The 21,766-nt window shown below is 42.9% G+C and overlaps 1 protein-coding gene across 7 annotated transcripts in view; it reads left to right on the top strand.

Annotated features, from left to right (window-relative positions):
• The window catches only part of LOC138751686 (protein DBF4 homolog A-like), an 83,896-nt gene that overhangs the window by 8,350 nt on the left and 53,780 nt on the right, over positions 1-21,766 (top strand). For 3 of the 7 annotated variants that reach the window (XM_069914285.1, XM_069914284.1, XM_069914280.1), the window contains exons 1-2: positions 9,742-9,815; positions 20,670-20,764. In XM_069914285.1, coding sequence (XP_069770386.1) covers positions 20,710-20,764 — 55 coding nt within the window. In that variant the 5' untranslated portion in view covers positions 9,742-9,815; positions 20,670-20,709. Of the gene's footprint in view, positions 1-9,719; positions 9,816-20,669; positions 20,765-21,766 lie in introns of those variants that run through there. The other 4 variants (XM_069914281.1, XM_069914283.1, XM_069914286.1 and 1 more) reach the window with 2 other exon arrangements.

Below are 21,766 nucleotides of genomic sequence, written 5' to 3'. Positions count from 1 at the left end.
CAATTAGAGCTGGATCCAGGTTCCCGAGATGTGACAACATTTGTGACTCACTGTGGATTGTATCGTTACAAGAGACTATCATTTGGAATTAATGCAGCTTCGGAGATCTACCAGTATGAAATCCATCGAGTGATTCAAGGCATTCCTGGAGTTGCCAACATTTCTGACGACATCATAGTCCATGCACCAACGAAGGAAGAACATGACAAACGGTTGAGGCGTGTACTATCTAGACTACAGGAGGCAGGCCTTACCGTGAATGGAAACAAGTGCCAGTTCGGTGTGTCAGAAATGGACTTCATGGGACACAGACTTACATGGGAAGGACTAAACCCTGCAGAGGCCAAGGTGAAAGCTATTGAAGAGGCACGTGCACCTCAGAACGCAACAGAGGTGAGGAGTTTCCTGGGATTGGTCAATTTTTGTGCAAAGTTCATTCCTAATCTCGCTACAGTGGCAGAACCACTAAGGAAACTAACCAGGAAAGGTGTACCATTTCATTTTGGATCTGAGCAGAAGAAAGCGTTCACAGCGCTGAAACAAAGCCTGACAGATGCAAAAACTCTTGGATATTACGATCCGGCGGCATCAACCAAAGTCATAGCGGATGCCAGCCCGGTTGGTTTAGGAGCCGTGTTGGTCCAGATGCATGATGGAGGACCAAGAATCATTGCCTATGCCAGCAGATCATTATCAGATGTGGAAAGAAAATACTCTCAGACAGAGAAAGAAGCACTCGGACTTGTATGGGCCTGTGAGAGGTTCCATGCATATTTATACGGCATTGAATTTGAACTCATCACAGATCATAAGCCATTAGAGGTGATCTATGCACCTAGATCCAAACCATGTGCCAGAATAGAGAGATGGGTACTCAGACTACAACCCTACAAATATAAAGTAATCCACATTGCAAGGAAAGCAAACATTGCAGATCCGCTGTCCAGATTGGTGAAGGATGGTGGTCCACAATCCAAGTCAGAATTGGGAACAGAAACAGAGAGCTTTGTACGCTTCGTAGCTATTCAATCGACACCGAAAGCTGTGACTACGAAGGAAGTCGAGAGAGAATCCGAACGTGATCCAGGGAAGTAAGAGAATGCATACAGAGTGGACAATGGGACAAGTGTACTCACAAGGCTTACATTCCCATTAGAGATGAACTTTGTTGCATCGGACAGTGTGTATTAAGAGGTTGCAGATTGGTGATTCCGCAAAGATTGAGACCGAAGATCGTATCCTTAGCGCATGAAGGACACCTAGGCATTGTTGGTACCAAGCAAAACCTCAGGACCAAGGTATGGTGGCCAGGTTGTGATAAAGACGCAGAGAAATTTGTTAAAACTTGTCATGGATGTCAAATCACAAGTAGGAGTAATCCGCCAGAACCGATCCGGAGTACGCAATTTCCGACAGGACCATGGATCGACGTAGCTGTTGATTTTCTTGGACCTTTACCGACAGGTGAATCAATTATAGTAGTGATAGATGAATACTATGAGAACGTGGTGTTGAAGTCCACAACCACTGAAAAAACAATACAAGCGTTAGCAGAGATATCTGCAAGATATGGATTACCTGTTACATTATACTCTGACAATGGTCCACAATTCATTTCAGAGACATTTGCGGAATACATGAGGACCACAGGTATCCACCATCATAAAGTAACTCCGAAATGGCCGCAAGCCAATGGGGAAGTAGAGAGACAAGATCAGTCCATTGAAAAACGATTGAGGATTGCACACGCAGAAGGACAAAATTGGCGAGAAGCATTGCTATCTTATGTGGCTGTCTATCGAGCAACGCCTCATGCAACCACTGGAAAAAGTCCTGCAGAAGCATTTTTTGGGAGAAAAATCCGCACAAAAATGCCAGAAATAAAGGAAATCCGAGACGACCAGGAGATGAGGGACCACGATGCTGAAAGGAAAGGTGCAGCAAAGCTGTACACAGATTCGAAACGTGGAGCCAAGTACTCAGACATCAAGCCAGGAGATAATGTTCTAGTGAAGCATGAAACTGGTGGTAAGCTTCTTTCTTTGGCTTGGCTTCGCGGACGAAGATTTATGGAGGGGGTAAAAGTCCACGTCAGCTGCAGGCTCGTTTGTGGCTGACAAGTCCGATGCGGGACAGGCAGACACGGTTGCAGCGGCTGCAGGGGAAAATTGGTTGGTTGGGGTTGGGTGTTGGGTTTTTTCTCCTTTGGCTTTTGTCAGTGAGGTGGGCTCTGCGGTCTTCTTCAAAGGAGGTTGCTGCCCGCCAAACTGTGAGGCGCCAAGATGCACGGTTTGAGGCGATATCAGCCCACTGGCGGTGGTCAATGTGGCAGGCACCAAGAGATTTCTTTAGGCAGTCCTTGTACCTTTTCTTTGGTGCACCTCTGTCACGGTGGCCAGTGGAGAACTCGCCATATAACACGATCTTGGGAAGGCGATGGTCCTCCATTCTGGAGACGTGACCCACCCAGCGCAGCTGGATCTTCAGCAGCGTGGACTCGATGCTGTCGACCTCTGCCATCTCGAGTACTTCGACGTTAGGGATGAAAGCGCTCCAATGGATGTTGAGGATGGAGCGGAGACAACGCTGGTGGAAGCGTTCTAGGAGCCGTAGGTGATGCCGGTAGAGGACCCATGATTCGGAGCCGAACAGGTGTGTGGGTATGACAACGGCTCTGTATACGCTTATCTTTGTGCGGTTTTTCAGTTGGTTGTTTTTCCAGACTCTTTTGTGTAGTCTTCCAAAGGCGCTATTTGCCTTGGCGAGTCTGTTGTCTATCTCATTGTCGATCCTTGCATCTGATGAAATGGTGCAGCCGAGATAGGTAAACTGGTTGACCGTTTTGAGTTTTGTGTGCCCGATGGAGATGTGGGGGGGCTGGTAGTCATGGTGGGGAGCTGGCTGTAATAAGCTAGATACACCTTATTACCATCAACCCTATACTGTCGTATCCAGAAGTGGCAGTATGGTGACAGTCAAGTCTCCGACTGGAGTCCTGTATAAGAGAAATGTCTCAGGTGTAAAAAGGTACCAGTCCAGAGATACATCGAGCGAAGAGGTTGAAAGGCCAATACGAGATGCTGAAACTGAGAGACCCGATGATGTTCCAGAGGCAGTTACCAGCACTCCTGATGAAGTGACTAGAGCGCCAGAAACACCCGAAGCTGTGGTGAGCAGTATGTCCGACGCCGAGAGTGAACAACCGAGAAGCGCCAACAATATCACAGGCAGGCCGAAACGAAACCGGAAAGTGCCCAAACAATACGAAGACTTTGTGCCATAGTTTTAATAAGAACTTTGGGACAGTATTTTAATCTTTTAATCATAAAGTGCATGTATGAATGCTGTAGGAAGTAAATTTTATGTAGTTGAGTTATAGTATTACCATTAGTTACGATGTTTGTATGTTTCCGAGGGATATTGGTAAGTGAAGGTAAAGTTTATTTCTGATTAAAGGAGGGATGTCATGATAATAAATATGTATGAGATGTACCGGAAGTCACGTGGTATGAGAGAGAGAGATAAGAACACAAGCAGGAGAACAAAGGGAAACGGGAGAATAAAGCCACAGAGAAGTTTACCTGATAAAACTTGTGTTTAATGTTTTATTAACTTCACATTTCGGGCCACAAATGTGACAGACGGCTTTAGGATTGCTGGTATCTCCTCCAGCCAACATATTTTCATGAGCTGCACTTTGCATGTCAAAGAGCCACAGTTGGCCACTCCTGATCTAGGATATATACAGCTATACACATTTCCCATCCTGCCACTTTGTTCTGGGATATTATTCCCCTGTTTCCAGAACATGTGCTGTGTTTTTTAAAAAAAAACAGAACCCAAGTAAATTTCCAGTGTAAACTGCGCTGCAGGCATTCCAGGACCAACTTGGGTCATGATGTGTATTGTGTACTGTAATTTTCTCAGTTTATTGTGTACCATAATTATTTTAGTACTGTCTGCTCTCCTGTGGCCTGCTGTTCCGCTCTGCCTTGGCAGTCTGTGCTGCCTGCCCTCTCCCATGGCCCGTTGTCCCACTCTGCCCTGGTGGTCTACTGCCTGCTCTCCTGCAGCCCACTGTCCCTTCTGCCCCATCGGTCCACTGCCTGCTCTCTTTTGCTGTGGACCGCTAACCCCACACCCAACCATATCCCTAACTCTATCCCAAATCCCACACCTAACCCTAAGATGTGTATATAAGATCATCCACTATGCAGACAATAAACTTCCTGGAACAATGGTCAGCACAGACTAGAAGGGCCAAATGGCCTGTTTTCTGTGCTGTAGTGTTCATTGTTTCCATATTAAAATCCAGAACAAATACTAGAAAGGAATTAAAGCACTGATCCCAAAAAGAGCTAGAAATAGACTCGGGGTAATGAAAGCATGGGCCAACCAAAAGTGGCAGTTTAGAGTGACACAGAATCTCTGAGAGAGGAGACCAGTGAACACAAGAGGGATAATTATCCTGCTGCCCGCATGTTGACAAACTAACCTGAGCCCTAACCCTTGATTTGACATTAGGTCTGCCAGATCGTGAGGGCAATTGCAAAGCATAAAAATTTGACACTAAGTCTGCCAGATCATGAGCAAGCTGTGGGTTTGTCTTATGTCTGAACAGTCTGAAGCCCACTGCCCCACTCCCCCACTGACAGCACGCCACCAGCCCACAAAGATAGGAAGTGGTGATTAGTAAGGATTACTTAAGGTGGTATGTGAGTGAAAAGAAAAAGTTTGAAATCTACTTCTTTTGATCAATACTTGCAGTAGATTTTCCCACACTCTTATAAATTGTGTGCATATGTTTTATTGATTTGTCCGTGTATTTTCCCACGCTCCTTAATACATTGTGCGCATGTGTGATTTATCTCTCGCAATGATTTTCCCATGCTCTTCTATTAATTGTTGTGTGTTAATAAAAGTAACGTTTGATAGCAAACCCCTGTGTCCAGACTCATCTTGCACAGACCTGACACTTTCTCAACACAACAATGACCCAGGGACCGGTGGCGTTACTGTTGGCGTTATTCATCATTATCGCCCTAATTTCAACCTGGCATATATAACTGGGTGAATATTTTTGACCCTTTTTTTTGGGGGTGGGATCAAGTGGATCTAACATGCCATCAAAAACAGTATGTTATACATGACAGTGGACAGCACTGAATTACACATCCCGGCCCTTTTGTTCACGGTATACTGTGTGTGTGTATATATACACATACGGAGAGCAGCGTGATTCCCCTGTAGTTTGAGTAGTCTGATTTCTCGCCTTTGTTATTGTACAGGGTGATGTTGATGGCATCACGAAGGTCCTGAGGCAGCTTTCCTTGGTCCCAGCAGAGCTTGAAAAACTCATGCAGTTTGGCATGCAGAGTTTTGCCGCCAGCCTTCCAGATCTCTGGGGGGGATTCCATCCATACCTGTTGCTTTACCACTTTTCAGTTGTTCAATTGGCTTATATGTCTCTTCCCGGGTGAGGACCTCATCCAACTCTAGCCTTAAGGGCTGTTGAGGGAGTTGGAGCAGGGCGGATTCTTGGACTGAGTGGTTGGCACTGAAAAGAGATTGGAAGTCTTCGCTAGGATTCTACTAAATAGAATAATACCTAGTGTCACCGAAAATGTTCTCCCAGAATCACAGTGCGGCTTTCGCGCAAACAGAGGAACTATTGACATGGTCTTTGCCCTCAGACAGCTCCAAGAAAAGTGCAGAGAACAAAACAAAGGACTCTACATCACCTCTGTTGACCTCACCAGAGCCTTCGACACTGTGAGCAGGAAAGGGATTTGGCAAATACTAGAGCGCCTCGGATGCCCCCCAAAGTTCCTCAACATGGTTATGCAACTGCACGAAAACCAACAAGGTCGAGTCAGATACAGCAATGGCTGCACCATTTCATCGGATGCGAGGATCGACAACGAGTAGACAACAGACTCGCCAAGGCAAATAGTGCCTTTGGAAGACTACACAAAAGAGTCTGGAAGAACAACCAACTGAAAAACCTCACAAAGATTAGTGTATACAGAGCCGTTGTCATACCCACACTCCTGTTCGGCTCCGAATCATGGGTCCTCTATCGGCATCACCTACGGCTCCTAGAACGCTTCCACCAACGTTGTCTCCGCTCCATCCTCAACATTCATTGGAGCGACTTCATCTCCAACATCGAAGTACTCGAGATGGCAGAGGCCAACAGCATTGAATCCACGCTGCTGAAGATCAAACTTCGCTGGGTAGGTCATGCCTCCAGAATGGAGGACCATCGGCTTCCCAAGATTGTGTTATATGGCGAGCTGTCCATTGGCCACCGAGACAGAGTTGCACCAAAGAAGAGGTACAAGGACTGCCTAAAGAAATCTCTTGGTGCCTGCCACATTGACCACTGCCAGTGGGCTGATATCGCCTCAAACTGTTCATCTTGGCGCCTCACAGTTCGGCGGGCAGCAACCTTCTTTGAAGAAGACCACAGAGCCCACCCCACTGACAAAAGACAAAGGAGGAAAAACCCAACACCCAACCCCAACCAACCAATTTTCCCTTGCAACCGCTGCAACCGTGTCTGCCTGTCCCGCATCGGACTTGTCAGCCACAAACGAGCCTGCAGCTGACGTGGACATTACCCCTCCATAAATCTTCGTCTGCGAAGCCAAGCCAAAGAGAAGATATATACATACATATAGAGAGAGAGAGAGAGAGAGAGAGAGAGAGAGGGAGAGATTTACAGGTTTTGGGTGTTCCAGTGTGAGGCTCTTCAAATTGGAAAAATCCACCGAAAAGCTGTGTTTTTTTAAAAACAAAATGTTGATTCAGTGTGAAAATCAACTTTCTACTGGTACATTCAGGATTAAGCCAAATTGTTACTGAATTTTATCTCTGTCTTCTAAACTCCCTATTCAACAACCACCCTTGCCATAGCTCATAAACCAAATGCATTTTCTTTATATTAGCGATATAATTTTTTTGACCTTAATTTTGAATTTAGCAACCTACAATGAACTTTATATTATTTTCCCATTCAAATATAGATTTGTTTATTTTGTAACTGGCTGATACTGGCATGATCCAGAAAACGGGTAAACATCAAAACATGATGAAATTCTTTTTTTCCTCTCCCTGAACACAGCAAATTTATTTTTGAACATGACTTTAGCTAAATAAATATGGGTGTGACTAAAATCACCCAATCTTAATAGTCCATCAGTTATTTTTTAATCTAGATTTCAAATGCAAGGCTACATTTGTGTTTCATGATCAGCTGCATTTAGAAGATCATTGTTGAAATGGTAACTTATTACCAATATCATTGAAAATTAATGATACTCCGCGTACAGTTGCAGAATGATCTGTTTCCTCTCCAAATCTGAGTCATGCATAAATGGAAACAGGCCCTTCATGTCAATGTGTCCATTCTGACCAAGCTAGTCCCATTTGCTGCATTTAAGCCCATAATCCTTCTGAACCTTTCCTATCCATATAAGTGACTAAATGCCTTTTTAATGTTAAAATTGTCTGGGCTTCTGCTATTTCCTCAGGCAGCTCATTCCAGATACACACTACCTTCTGTGTAAAGAAGGTGCCTCTTAGGACCCTTTAAAATCTTTCCTCTCTCACCTTAAAATCTTTAACCAATTGTTTTAGATTCCCTACTCTGTGTATCTTTTCTGCACCTTTTTTAATTTAATGATATCCTGTAGTCAGGTGACCAAAACTGCACAATACCCCAAGTGCTGTCTTACCAACATCGTGTACAGATCTAATATTGTATCCCAGCCAAATGCCTCTTTCATCATCTTGACTACCTGCACTGCCCCTTTCTTGGAACCATCTACTCATAGCCCCTAGTCTCTTTGTTTTACATCACTCCCCAGGGCCACCGTTCACTGTGTAAGTCCTGCCCTGCAAACACTTTGCACTTGTCAGAGTTAAATTCCATTTACCGTCGGTCCACTTTACCAGTTTATGAGGGTCAGGGGTGTCAAACTCAAATTCACAGAGGGCCAAAATTAAAAACTTGGACTAAGTCGTGGGCCAAACTAAATATTTATTGAAAATTTTCAACAACATCTGCATGTTTCAACATATGTAATGTTCAACTTTTTCTTATTAAAATAAATGTTTAATAATAGTTTTGGTTAAACTCTTCCCAGAAGAAGCATTAACAAATGAGAAATAAAATATTCAATAAAAAATATTTCTCTATAGCCTTTAAGCTCCTTTTAAATGTTTTTTTTTCACAAGCCAACAACTTGCTTCAATGAAAATCCAATCTTTTAACTATGAACAGTCCAAAGTTAACCAAAGAAAATATTAATCCAAGCTTAGCTTACTACACTGTGATTTACTCTGATGCACCTGGGTCTAAAGCAGATACTTGGCATCTCTTCTTAGATGCAAGTTCATCAAACTGTGGGGTCAGAGTTTGCCTCCCACCTGTCTTGAAAGGTCCTGTTTTCTGTCTTTCGTTTGGCCTTTTTTCGTAAGGTGTTTATTATATGTGAGTTAGGCGACAGGTCGCAGATGCTGACGAAAGTAAAGAGAGGAGGTGGGGGCGATTAGCGGGCTGACAGGCTGGCGCCAATGCATTTGCAAAGCATTCTGGGATTTATAGTGTTAGCTCTGCATGCGCTATACTGGCGCGGCGGCCAACGGGCCAGCTCTAATACATTTTTTATATGATCTTGCGGGCCAAATATAATTATGTCACGAGCCAAATTTGGCACGCGGGCCTGAGTTTGACATGTGTGATCTAGGTCTTGTTCTAATCTTAGATAAACATCTTGATGCTATCTGCAAACCTACTAATGTTATTATCAGTTCATATTAGATAAGAAACAACAGTGAACACAATACTATTCCTTCTGCACTTGAATGATTACAGGCCTTCAATCTGAGTAAAATCATTCACCCTCTGTCTACTTCCATCAAATTGTAGAATCTTTTATAACTACAGATCCATCTGTGGTGTTTTGGTGTTGGTTCTGAATATTCTTGAACTGAATACTCAGAGAAAAAGTGCCCTCAGAGTTGAACTACTCTGTATACATTTTGTGTCTGATAGCATCCAGTTCCCTCTGAGCTACTTATTTTGATCACCTGAAATGTTACACTCAGCCTCACATTTAGGCATCAAAATCCAGAGTTGTGCTTCACTAGATGACAAAACTTAGTGTTCCTGTGGTTGTTTAGGTCACAGAAAGGTCCTGTAGTTTCTGCCTTTTAAGGTATAGAAGAAGATTTAGTACATATATATTTTTTCATACTGTGAAAGATTTAAAATTTTAAAAGGCATTTTTTTTCCTGTTGGAAACTTAAAAGACAGAATAGAGAGCACACAAAAATTTCTTTAATTTTTTCAAATCATGAAAAAATTTGCAGGAAAGAATTGTGGCAGTGATTATCTGCAACAAGTAAGTACTATAAATTAATCTACAAAAGAGAGGATGGATAGTGTTTATTAGATGAGTAAATCATTGCTTTAGCAAGCATTGATTAAAAGGGCTTAATAATGTATTTCTTAGCTAAAGTGCAGTTCTACCACTTCTTTAGAAGCTAAAAGTCAAGTACTACATGACTTATAAATTCTGTGCCTTTGGATCGGCATTAAAATTGATCTCTTCTCATTGGGATGTTCTGTGTGGTCATTACTGAAAAAATAACTGATTGCAAAATAGTATATCAAACACATCATAATTAGTTATCTGTTTAATCCCCTTCAGATGCTTCAAGACAGAGATGGCATAGGAAGAATGTGATTTTTAATAAATATATATTCTTGAAAATGAAACCTCGTGCTAACAAATTACCATCAAACCGTAAGTAATACTTCTGGTGGGGAAATCTGAATTTTTAAAATGTGCAACATTTTGATTTATTTTATGAAATTATGTAAGTGGTAAAGAAACCACAATGTTAATAAGCAATGCAGACTATTTGAGTTACAGAATTCACAAATCATTACCCAAAAATTTGAGCTATGGAATAAAATTAGCTTTCACAGAACTTGGGCAAAAATAGGTTAATAAGTAAACATAAAATTGATATTCCTCAACTTGAGTTTCTTGATGCATGCATAGATGCCATGATTTTGCATTACAGAAAATTGATACAGCCTGTTTTCTAGGAAAGCGCCTGCATATTGTGTCACTTGTAGATCTCAGTGTCGCAATACAAAATCTGTTTTAATTTTTTTGAGTAGTTTACAAAAGATGTAACATTAAAATTTTATATAGATTTAGTTCTGTGTTTTATGGGCAAACCTCTGGATCTTAATTCACACTAGCCATAATTTAAATTAAATAATCTTGCCCATTTGTCAAGCATGGAACAGTGCAGCACAGGAACACTTGTAATATGTTGTTTCAACTCTTGTATTCAAGTATGCCATAGGCTGCTTTTTCACTCTAGCTACTGTATCCCAGTTTTCAGGGAATTGTGTACTTGTGAAGATGTCTCTGTTTAACAACACCCTCCAGAGCTTTGCCATTTTCTATTTCTCTACTGACCTGGCTTCAAAATGCATCATTTTTAATTTTTCCTCGTTAAAATCTATATGCCTTTCCCTTGCCCATTTTCCAAGTTGATCTATATTATTCTGTAACCTCAGTTCACCTTTTTCACTCTCCACTAGAGCACTGATAATAGTGTCATCTGCAAACTTGTGAAACACCCCATGTACATTTTCATCCAGATCATTAAGTTATACGACAAACAATAGACAACTTAAAACCAATCTCTGATGCAAAACACTGATCACAGGTCTCTCATCTGAAAAACAGTCCTTCACTACCATACTGTGCCCCCACTATCAAGACAATTTTGCATCCAATTGTTAATGTTCCCTAGATATTGGTAGATCCTCATAATGGAAACATTCCTTCTCAAATAATGTCCTGGTGAATCTAGTTTTAAGATAATGCTACATTTTTGGTCCCTTCAGCAGCAGAAATTGTTTCTTGATTCTTGATATTTACTGGATAAACACAAAAGCTGCAGATTTGGAAATCTTGAGCAAACAGTCAGATACTGGAGGAAATAATTGGGTCAGGCCCCAGCCATCGTCGATATGTTTAGTCAATGTTTCAAGTCTGGACCCTTTATCAAGACTAAAGATAGAAGGGGCAGTGATACTAAGTAAATGAAGAGAGAAAGAAGAAGTGGAGGGGCCAAGAGGTGATAGGATATTGGAGAGAAGGTAAGTGAAGTGAAGAGACAGTAGGGGGGAATCCATTGGGAGGTGGGAGAGAAGCTAGAGAGAAACGCAAAAGCTGCGTTAGATAAAGAAGAGACTGGCACAGTAGAACCAGATGGAGGTGGGGATTACCTAAAACTAGAAAAATGGATGTTCATGCTTAAGGCTATCCGGGAAGAATATGAATCTTCCAGGGTAGAAGTTGTTGAGTTCTGTATTGATAGAAAAGGTTAAGTGTAGTGGCTCGCCAGAGGCTTAATTGAACCTCAATTAGTGTCATTTGGAACGCACGGGGTTTTCAAAAGCTGCGCATGACTGAGTAAACGACTTTTACTGAACTTCGACTTGGCTACTTCTGATTATTTTCTTGTTCTTCATTTCGCACTGCAACGCAGTTACTACAAACTGATTTGGACCCTACGTGGACAACACAGTGGTTTCGCTCAAACTGCCTGTCTTTTGGACCACTCAACCTTGAATCTGGTTTGAGCAGGCCGAGGAGCAGTTCCAGATTCGCAGGACAGAATTGGACGACACTAAGTACTATCATGTGGTAAGCGCCCTCGACTTGAACTCTGCTGTCAAGCAGTGGATTTCCTTTGGGACCCACCAGCTCTTGGCAAGTATGAAGCCCTAAAGCCCTTCTTCTTCGGATTTACTGTCTTTCATGACGCGAGTGGGCTGCATGGCTCCTTCATATCGATGGCCTGAGGGAGGACCTCTCCCCATTGGAGTCAATAAATGACATGTTGGCATTAGCAGACGGCCATAGGCCTTGCTTTCTCTTTGCCAGAAGACATCAGCCTTATGTTGGCTGACGAGGACTTTGATAACCCTTGAACAGTGGTCGCCCATGCAGACATTCTGTGGTGCACAAAACAGCAAGATGCAAGGCCCACAGAAATTAGCACTGCGTCGCACCCAAAGGCCTAGACTCCAAAAATGCTGATGACAAGGGCTCAATTTCCCTCTGACAAGCATGACTCCGTGATAACCACCTTGTATTTTTATCATCAATGTTGGGGTTCTGGAGCTCGCCACTGCCGACTCCCATGCAGTTTTCCGGAAACACCTGGCCATTCATCGCTATGGCTACTTTCCCAGCGCAAATTTCTAGTGGACACGGGTGTGGAGACTGGTGTCCTTCCTCCTTCAGGCTTTGACACTCATACCAAAAGCACGGATCTAGCACACACTGTGGTGAATAACAGTTCGATTTGTACATACGGCACACGGACTATACCCCTGAAATTCTGCAATAATAATTTCACATGGAAGTTCATTCTTGCTGCTGTGTCCTGGCCGTTGCTAGATGCCCACTCACTGATCGTCAACTTAAAAGGGTGGCAGTTGGTGAACACCACAACATTCCAGACTTTCCGCCTTGGAAAAGCCAAAATATCCGCCCCGCACCTAAACGCTGTGGAGTACTCTAACAATGAATTCGCCAAACTTCTTGCAGAATTTCTTGACATTGTCACTCCCAAGTTATCCACTTCCACACCCAAACATGGTGTCGCTCACCACATCCTCAACCAGTGACTTCAACTACACACCCAAGCCCGACGCTTGCCACCCGACAAGTTGCGGCTTGCAAAACAGGAGTTCCACAAAATGGAGGAGCTTGGAATCATATGCAGGTCTGAAAACCCGTGGGCTTCCCAGCTACGTATGGTGCCCAAAGCCACGGGAGGCTGGAGACCTTGCGGGAATTGCATGCGTCTCAACGATACTACCACTACAGACTGCTATTCTGTGCCCCACATACAGGATTTTTCAGTTAATCTTCATGGGGCCAGGATATTTTCTAAAATTGACTTGGTATGTGGGTACCACCAAATCCTGTAAACCCAGAGGTTGTGCCCAGGACTGCCATCACAACACCGTTCAGCCTCTTCGAATTTTTGAGAATGCCTTTTGGGCTCAAAAATGCGCACAAACATTCCAGCGATTAATGGATGCAGTGGGGCATGGCGTGGACTTCCTTCTCATATAATTGCACAACATACTTGTTGTCAGCCACTCCGAAAAAGAGCACCTGCAGTGTTTACTCTGCCACTGCCTACAGGAGTTTGGGATAAATGTGAAGCCTGCCAAGTTCAGATTCGGCCAGTCCTCTATTGAGTTCTTGGGTCATCAGATAGGCAGCCGGGGTGCTATTCCATTGCCTAGCAAGGTGGAAGCCATGCTCAAATCCATGAGGCCCAATACAAACAAAGGACTCCAGGAATTTATGGGAATGGTCAATTTCTGTTGCTGCTTTCTACCTGCTGCAGCTCATATTATGAAACTCTTCTGTGACCTTATGTCCAGCGGTGCCAAAGAACTCAAGTGGACAAAAGAGACAACGGTAGATTTCTGGCAGACCAAAGGTAACATTGCTGGTCCATCCACAAATGGATGCATCAACTGCCTTGACGATAGACGTGTCCGATGTGGCAGAAGGTGGGGTCTTGGAACAGTATACCAATGGACAATGGAAGCCTCTAGCATTTTTTAGTAGGCACCTCCACCCTCTGGAAACAAAATACAGCACATTCGATAGGGAACTGCTGGCGCTGTACCTAGTAGTCAGACACCTCCGTTATTTTATTTTGGAAGGCAGGGACTTCATGGTTTTTACTGACCACAAACCGCTAACGTTCGCAAAGGCATCAGATCCATGGTCAGTCCGCCAGCAATGACACCTATCTTGCATATCCAAGTTTTCAACCAGGATTAAACATATCTCCGTTAGGAGTAATGTGGCTGATGCCCTGTCCTGCTCCTTTGGTCTAGCGGTATGTGCCCACTCTCTGGGTGTAGGCTACATGGTGCTCACTGAAGCTCAGTGCCAGGATGACCTTTTGTTATTTTTAATTAAGATCCTTTTTGAGGGACAAATTAGGTCCATCTCTGTCGCTGTGTTGTGATAGGGAGGCTCTAATTTGAAAGGGGATCACACGTAAATTTATCTCGGCTATGTATCTCCTGTTCCAAAATGAGAGCCTGAAACTGGGCCTCCATAAATTGAGGCAAAGATGATAGTTGAATTTAGGATCAACAATTCCCGAATGATGCTGGTTCGAATTCTGTCGCGGCAGCTTGACGGCAATTATTAATGCCAGATACAGGCTGTTGCAATTTAATTTCTTGCACCAGCTATATCTTATGCTGCAAAAATTACATAGGGTAAAATGAGAAATCTCCAAATTGTGTTTTAGATGCAGCATAGATACGGGAACCTTTGTGCATTTATCGTGGATATGCACTAAGATGAGACCCTTCTGGGTAGAACTTGGGGACATTTTGGAAAAAATTACAGGGGTAGAGTATCCACAGGATCCAGCACTGTTTCTTATTATGCACGTGAGTCCGAGATTGTCCAAAAACCAAATTTAATTTGTGAAGATTGCCTTGGCAGTGGCCAGGAAATGCATAATGGTTACCTGGAAATTGGACTCTCAGGTAAGCACAACAAGATGGAACACGAAGAGGCAGAGCTGTATTCCCCTGAGAAAATTACCTATAGTGAACAATAGGAGCAGGAGGGAGGGTGAAAGATGGTGAAAGAGGACTCAATAAAGAATGACTTGTATAAGGGGAGGAGTGTTCCCCTACAATGCTTGTATAACTTGAGTCTGTAAAACTATAAATAACATTTTCAAAAAAACAAGAACAAGGTGGAAGACTTTCTGTGAAGTTTATAAAAGAAAAAAAATCAAGCATGCCGAGCGAGAAAATTGTGAAGATATTTATAATGGAACTTAGTAAAAGATTATTTTTTTTAAAAAAACAATTCCTTCTTGTACTTATGTTTCAAAATTAAAGTGTATAGAAATCCTAACAGAGCTCAGAAAAAGGAAAAAATATCTGGGAAAAGTGGTAGCAAGGTGGAAACTCCAGTTTAAGGGGGAGAATGGTGCCTGGAAAGGAGTAGCAAAAAAAGATGGCAGTAAAGGGAGGAGTTCTTCTTCCTTGAGAGATTCCGTGGGCTTTTGGGGCTACTTATACATCACTGTCGGGGCAGAGACATTGTGTGTTTTCTTAAAGGGGAAGGATCACTATTATTTAAAGAGTCAAGAGATTTTACTATTAAAAATATTGTTTTAAATAAGAATATGGCCAGAACATTAAAATTTATTAGTCAGTGTTAATAAAATTAGCGGGCTGGTGAAGAGATAATGGGTCTTGGCATACCTAAAGAAAAATTAAAGGGAAATGTAATCTTTTTATAAGAAACACATCTAACCAAATTGGAATATGCAAAATAAAAAAGAGGATGGGTGGGGCAAGTAAAAATGTCTTCGTTTGGTTCAAAAGCAAGGGGAGTAGAGATTTTAATTCATAAAAATATACCAATAATAATAAAAAAAAACTTTAACCGATCAAGTTGGAAGATTTGTAATGGCACACTGTAAAATTTATGCAGAATTGCGGACATTCATGAATATTTACTCCTCAAATTATGATGTTGAAGACTTTATGAAGGATATATTTTCAAAATCCGCAGGGGGAAGATAAAATATATTAATTGGAGATTTCAATTTTTGTTTTGATCTAATTTTGGACGAATCAGCAAAAACAGTAAAAAGGGTGAAAGTTGCAAAAACGATTGTCATTTATGAAGGATTTAAATTTAATTGATATATGGAGCCGGCTCAACCTCTTAGAACCAGACTATTCGTTCTTGATTCACATATGAGGATTGACTTATTTTTAATGTCTGCCCAGCTACAAAGTAGAGTGGTAAAAACAGAGTTTTTGGCAAGACTTTTTTCAGACCATTCACTGTTAACTATTACCATAATGGAAAAACAAGAAAGTATGTATAGATCAGTGGTTCTCAACTTTTCGTTTCCAATCACATACCGCTTTAAGTAATCCCTATGCCATCGATTCTCTGTGATTAGTAAAGGATTGCTTCAGGTGATTTGTGAGTGGGAAAGGAAGGTTGAGAATCACTGCTGTGGACCCAATTGTTACTGAAATATTTTGCTTGAGAAAAATTGTTATAGGCCCATTTCCTTTAGAGTTATGAAATAGTCAAATAACGAATCAATTAGGTATGATTAAAGCAATGGTTTTCAAACTTTTTCTTGCCACCCCATTGATCAACATGGGGCAGTCCCTCTTCTGTCATAGATTGAAGTCATTTGTAATGTTCACCAAGCCAACTACGTTCAAAGATTTGCAGGAGTTAGTTGCGATGGTCAATTTCTACCATGGATTCCTGCCATCAGCTGCCAGGATCATGTGACCTCTTTTCAAGCTGCTGTCTGGTCAGACCAAAGAACTCAGCTGGGACATGGAGTCTTCGGCAACTTTCAACCAGGCCAAAGACACTTTGGGCAACACCACCCTTCTAGTATATCCGTCCATTGATGTGTCCACCGCCCTCAAAGTCAAAGCTTTCAACACAGCTGTTGGCGACATTCTGGAGTAGATGATTGATGGACATTGGAGACCACTCACTTTCTTCAGAAGATACCTGCCAACTCCAGAGCAGAAGTTTGATGCGTTTGACAGGGAGTTGCTAGCCCTCTACCTTGTCATACACCATTTTCGCTACTTCCTTGAAGGACAGGATTTCACAACCTTCACCGATCACAAGCCCCTCACTTTTGTCTTCGCCAAGGTCTCAGACCCGTGGTTTCCAAGGCAGCAGCATCACCTCTCATATCTCAGAGTACACAACGGCTGTCAAGCACATTACAGGCAAGAACAACCTCATGGCTGATGCTTTGAACCATACGTCAGTCCTGTTTGTGCATTCCCAGTCCCACAGAATCAACTATGCAGTGGTCACAGCGGCCCAGTGGCAGGATGGTGGGATACCAGCAACCTTGGGGCTACAACTGGAAGACTGCATTTTAGGTCATCTGAAGCCACACTTCTCAGTGATGTGTCCACCAGCCGACTTAGGCCCATCGTTCCCGCCACATGGAGGCATCACGTCCATCTATCCAGGCAACAACTCAACTGGTCGCAGACAGATTCATGTGGCATGGCCTGCGTTAACAGGGCCAAAACTTGCCTGCACTGTCAGACATCCAAGGTGCAGAGGCATGTGAAAGCCCTTCATCAATCCTCCCCACCAACATATGTCATGTGGATATCATTAGACCGATGCCGGTTTCCAAAGATGCCACGTACCTGGCACGATGGTGGACAGGTTCATTAGATGGCCGGAAGCTGTCCCGCTCTTGGACACTTCCACGACATCCTGTGCCAGGGCCCTCATCACCAACTGCATAGCCCATTTCAGCCTTCCTTCCAATATCATGTCGGATGGGGGGGGGCACAGTTCATGTCTGGCCTATGGGCAGCATTGGCACAGCTCCTAGGGATCCAGTTATATCACATCATAGTCTACCACCTACATTCTAATGATCTGGTGGAAAGGTTTCATCAGAATTTGAAGGCGGCCCTCATGGCGCAGCTCTGAGGCCGGCATTGGATGGATGAGCTGCCTTGGGTGCTCCTTGGCATTGCACAGCACCAAAGGAGGAATTGGCCACGTCCTCCACTGAGCTTGTCTATGCAGCCCCACTGACATTCCTGGGAGAGTCAGGAGGAAGCACCTACAGTGCTGCTGACGTGACTTCGCAAGAAGGTGCGAACCTTGGCCCCCGTACCGACCTCCTGCCACGGACAGCTCTATCCTACATCCCGAAGGATCTCGAAGACTCGGGATACAACTCCATAAGGAGAGGCACGCATTGGACGCCCCTTCAGTGCCATACAAGAGTCCATTACAAGGTGCTACAACACAATGGGACTATGTGCCTTTTGGACATTAGGGGTAGACAGGAAATGTTCATGGTTGACCGCCTCAAACTCCATAGTTTGACCTTGACCTTGACCAACCAGTAACTGTTCCAGCCCCACGGCGGAGAGGTCGTCCTCCCAAACGTACGAACTGTTTATGAACGGTGGACTCGGCACCCTCCAAACGCCAGTTCTGCGGGGTGTCATGTAGTGAGCTGCATTGATCCACAAGCAAACCAGGTTACATAGGTGCAGGCTCACACTGGGCTGACATCACAATGGTCCCAGTGGGAGGGTATGAAAAGGATCATGGGAGTGGTGCTGATAAGCTCTTGGAAAGTTCCAATAAAGTCAGTTAGTTGGTTCAACTCACTCACAGCTTCTGTGTGGCTTTTTTTTGTTTGTTGCACGGCACACCAACCACAGGATTATAAATTGGGAGGACTTAGACTCCCAGATTTTAAGAAGTATTATCTATCAGGACAAGCAAGATTTTTATCATAGTCCCCCTTCATGGTTTCGAATGGGCCTTGATTCAATTAAAGAGCAGACAATGAATGACTTTATTTATAAGTGGAATGTCAAGTCAATAACAAAAAAAAGGACAATCCTATATTAATACACATGATTAGAATATGATAAGAAGTAAATGAATGTATTGGGGGGAAAAGTAGAAATATCACTGAGGGCACCATTATGTAAAAACAACCTATGAACCTGGATAACAAAATATTGAATTCATGGTATGACAAAAGAATAAGATATGTTGATGAGTGTTATATGGAAGGATCTCTTATTGTCTTTTGAATAATTAAGAAATAAGCATGGAGTAGCTAATGGAACTTCTTTTGCTTTCTCGAGTTAAGATCGTTCTTAAGAAAAAGATGGGGATCAAACTTTGCCCCACCTGAAATTAATGAGATGGAATGAATGATTTGACTGGGGAACACATCCAAATTTATATCTTAGATGTACTTTGCTCTCCAAAATGAAAGTGCAAAACCAGGTTTATAGAGATCAAGAGAGAGATGGGAGTCGGATTTAGGAGTTGCCATAATGGAAAGATGCTAGTCTGATTGGTGTTTGGATAGCATGATGTCAATTATAAATGCAAGATGCGAATTACAATATAATTTTTTACACCAATTATACTTCACAGCACAGAAATTACATAACTCAAAATTGGAAATATTGGGGATGTGCTTTAGATGTGGAATATAAATAAGAACTTTTCTACATGCTACATAGTTGTGTGTGAAGGTGAGGCTTTCTGGAAAAATATTACTGAAATACTAAGAACAGGGGTGGCCATCGTGTACAACCCAGAGATTAATCTTTTGGGAAACTTTATTGAAATAAGTAACAAACTAACTAAATTCCAAATTTTATTTGTTAAATTAGCTTTAGCTGTGGCTAAGAAATGTATTGTGATTACTTGGAAATTGAACTCCCTTCTACAGGCAGCACGATGGAAGACAGAGTTGAACAGTTGTTTACTATGGAAAAAAATCACATATAATCTAAAGAACAAATACGACATATTTATAAAAATATGGCAACCATATTTGGATTATATAGGGGGCCAAATGTAATTTAAAAAAAGGTGCTACTATTATAAAAATATGTGATCCTCCCCAATCAAGATTTTCTTTTATCATCCAACTGTAAGCCCTGACAGTGTATGGATTCATACAGTGAAGAGGTGGGGAGAGGGGCTCTTCTGTTTGTAAGAAAAGGATATATATATATTTTTATCTCTATATAATCTTGTAAATAGAAATTGTTGATATGTATGTGGAAAAAAAACAAAAATAAAATATTCAAAAAATAAAAGGGTCAGGGCAGTTTTGCTAAGCAGAGGAGAAAATATAAAGATTTTGGACTGGTATATGGTCAGTCAATGCTTTGTCAGGATTGAGCTGAAAAAAAATTAAAATGTTGTTAAGTGTGGGAGAGCAGATATACTGTGCTGTTTTGAAGGATTCAACCACCTGGTTCCATACAGGCATTAAACTCTCTGTTAAAGGGACCAACAGTATTTTAAAACCAAAATCCTGCAACAGTTGTGCTTGGCAGAGGCCACAGGGGTTTACAGAGTCCGGCAGAAAAGCAGACTAGTGCATGGCACCAGAAACGGGGAGAACGCCCCCCCACCACCCCCATGGAGAATGAGGAGAGGAGATGTCCCTAGAGTGACCCCAAGGCATCAGACCAGCAAGAATCTCAGTGGCTGAAGGACCCACACAGGCTGCAGGTACAGGTCAGTGGTCCTGCACAGGCTGTGGGTTTCTGGAGACTGGCTCATGGGAACCAGGTGTCAAAACCTGGATTTGAGAAGATGCTGAGGGCAAGAAGGGGGTCCCAAAGGGCTTCAGGAGCTGAAGGCTTCCTGATCTTATCAGAGGTCTGGATCTGGAAGTTGGGTTGTGGATCAAATGGAAATCTGAATCTATAGAGATTGTGGGAGTGCTGGAGGTGAATCCACAGACTCAGTAATTCTTAAGGTATTCTCTTTTGCTTATCTCTCTTATCTTTCATACTATAAGGGGTGGGTGTCTGTCGCCGATTTCTTCAGGACTCTATTTAATTATTTAAATAGAAAACACAGCCTGGGAGATCATTTCCAAAGAGTTTATTGACAAGATTAACCAACAGAGACTCTGCCCTTATCAGGCAGAGAGCAAGCTTTAATAACCCGAAACAAACAAGTCTTCAATCCTTCCTCTAGGATATGTACTCCCTCTCACACAGTATGGTTACAAGACAGAATGAAAAGCAGGAAACCGATAAGGACGCATCCTTATCACATTCCAACAACTTCGAGTGAGTTACTCCCTCACCCCCTTCTGTCTTGGCGTCTACTTGATTAAAGTCATGTTTCCTTCCACAGTTCCCTCCTTGTAGATCAAAGAACTACACCACTAAGGGAGCATCCTCTTTGTCCTGATGATTGGATATGGCCTCTTGATTCACTCACCGCTGTACCCTTTTTATTGTCTCGTTAACCTGTTCCACGAGTATGTGCACTCTAACCCACATGCAAATGATCACCATAAGTAAGGCCACTAGGGCCGCGACCATAATCACAGCAGGGTGCCATGCAAGGTGGTCGAGGCTCTGGGTGACCATCGCTTAAAAATGCCCCACCAGTGATGGACACTAAGTTGCGTGACCTGGTTGGCTATTTGCACCAGTTGTCCCTCCTTGTAAGTCAGGTCAACCTTAGCTTGGCTTAAGGTGTGCCCTAGTTTCTGGAGCATTACGGTGATTTGCTCATTTTCGTTTAGCATCTGCTGCAACTGGCTATAGTTCCCTGTCGACCCGAGTCAGGGGTTGAGGTGGGCAGTTCTATCTTCACTAACCTATGTCATAGAACCTATGCGAAAAAGATGACTCTCCCTAGGGATATGGATTGTGTAGACCTTTTCTAAACAACCATGAAGAGGGGGAGAGAGTGTCTTTTGGCCGTTCACGATTATCTCTGAATGCCCGTCCATACATACTTCATGAGATCGCACCTCCACTACAACGGTCCGGTTTACGGCCACTAGCAGCCATGTGCATGTGCCCTGTATGTCTCATAGTGCATGGGTCATACAGAGCAGAATGTAGCGGACATAGCATCCCATCAGACCATTGGGCACAAGACTGTTCGGTGTGTGTGCGACCGTCCTCATCTACCCAGGTTCCTCGGAATATCGGCTCCCAGAATTGGGCTCTGAACAGTTGGGGGATTGGCATGAACTGGCACCAGGTGGATACGTTCTATTCCTTCACCAGCTGCATGGTGACATTGCATCCCCTAAGGTCACAGCATATATGCTG

This window comes from Narcine bancroftii, chromosome 1 (genome assembly GCF_036971445.1).
Source record: "Narcine bancroftii isolate sNarBan1 chromosome 1, sNarBan1.hap1, whole genome shotgun sequence".
Classification (NCBI taxonomy): domain Eukaryota; kingdom Metazoa; phylum Chordata; class Chondrichthyes; order Torpediniformes; family Narcinidae; genus Narcine; species Narcine bancroftii.
Note: the sequence above shows the minus strand (reverse complement) of the source record. Positions and strands in the feature narration are given on the sequence as shown.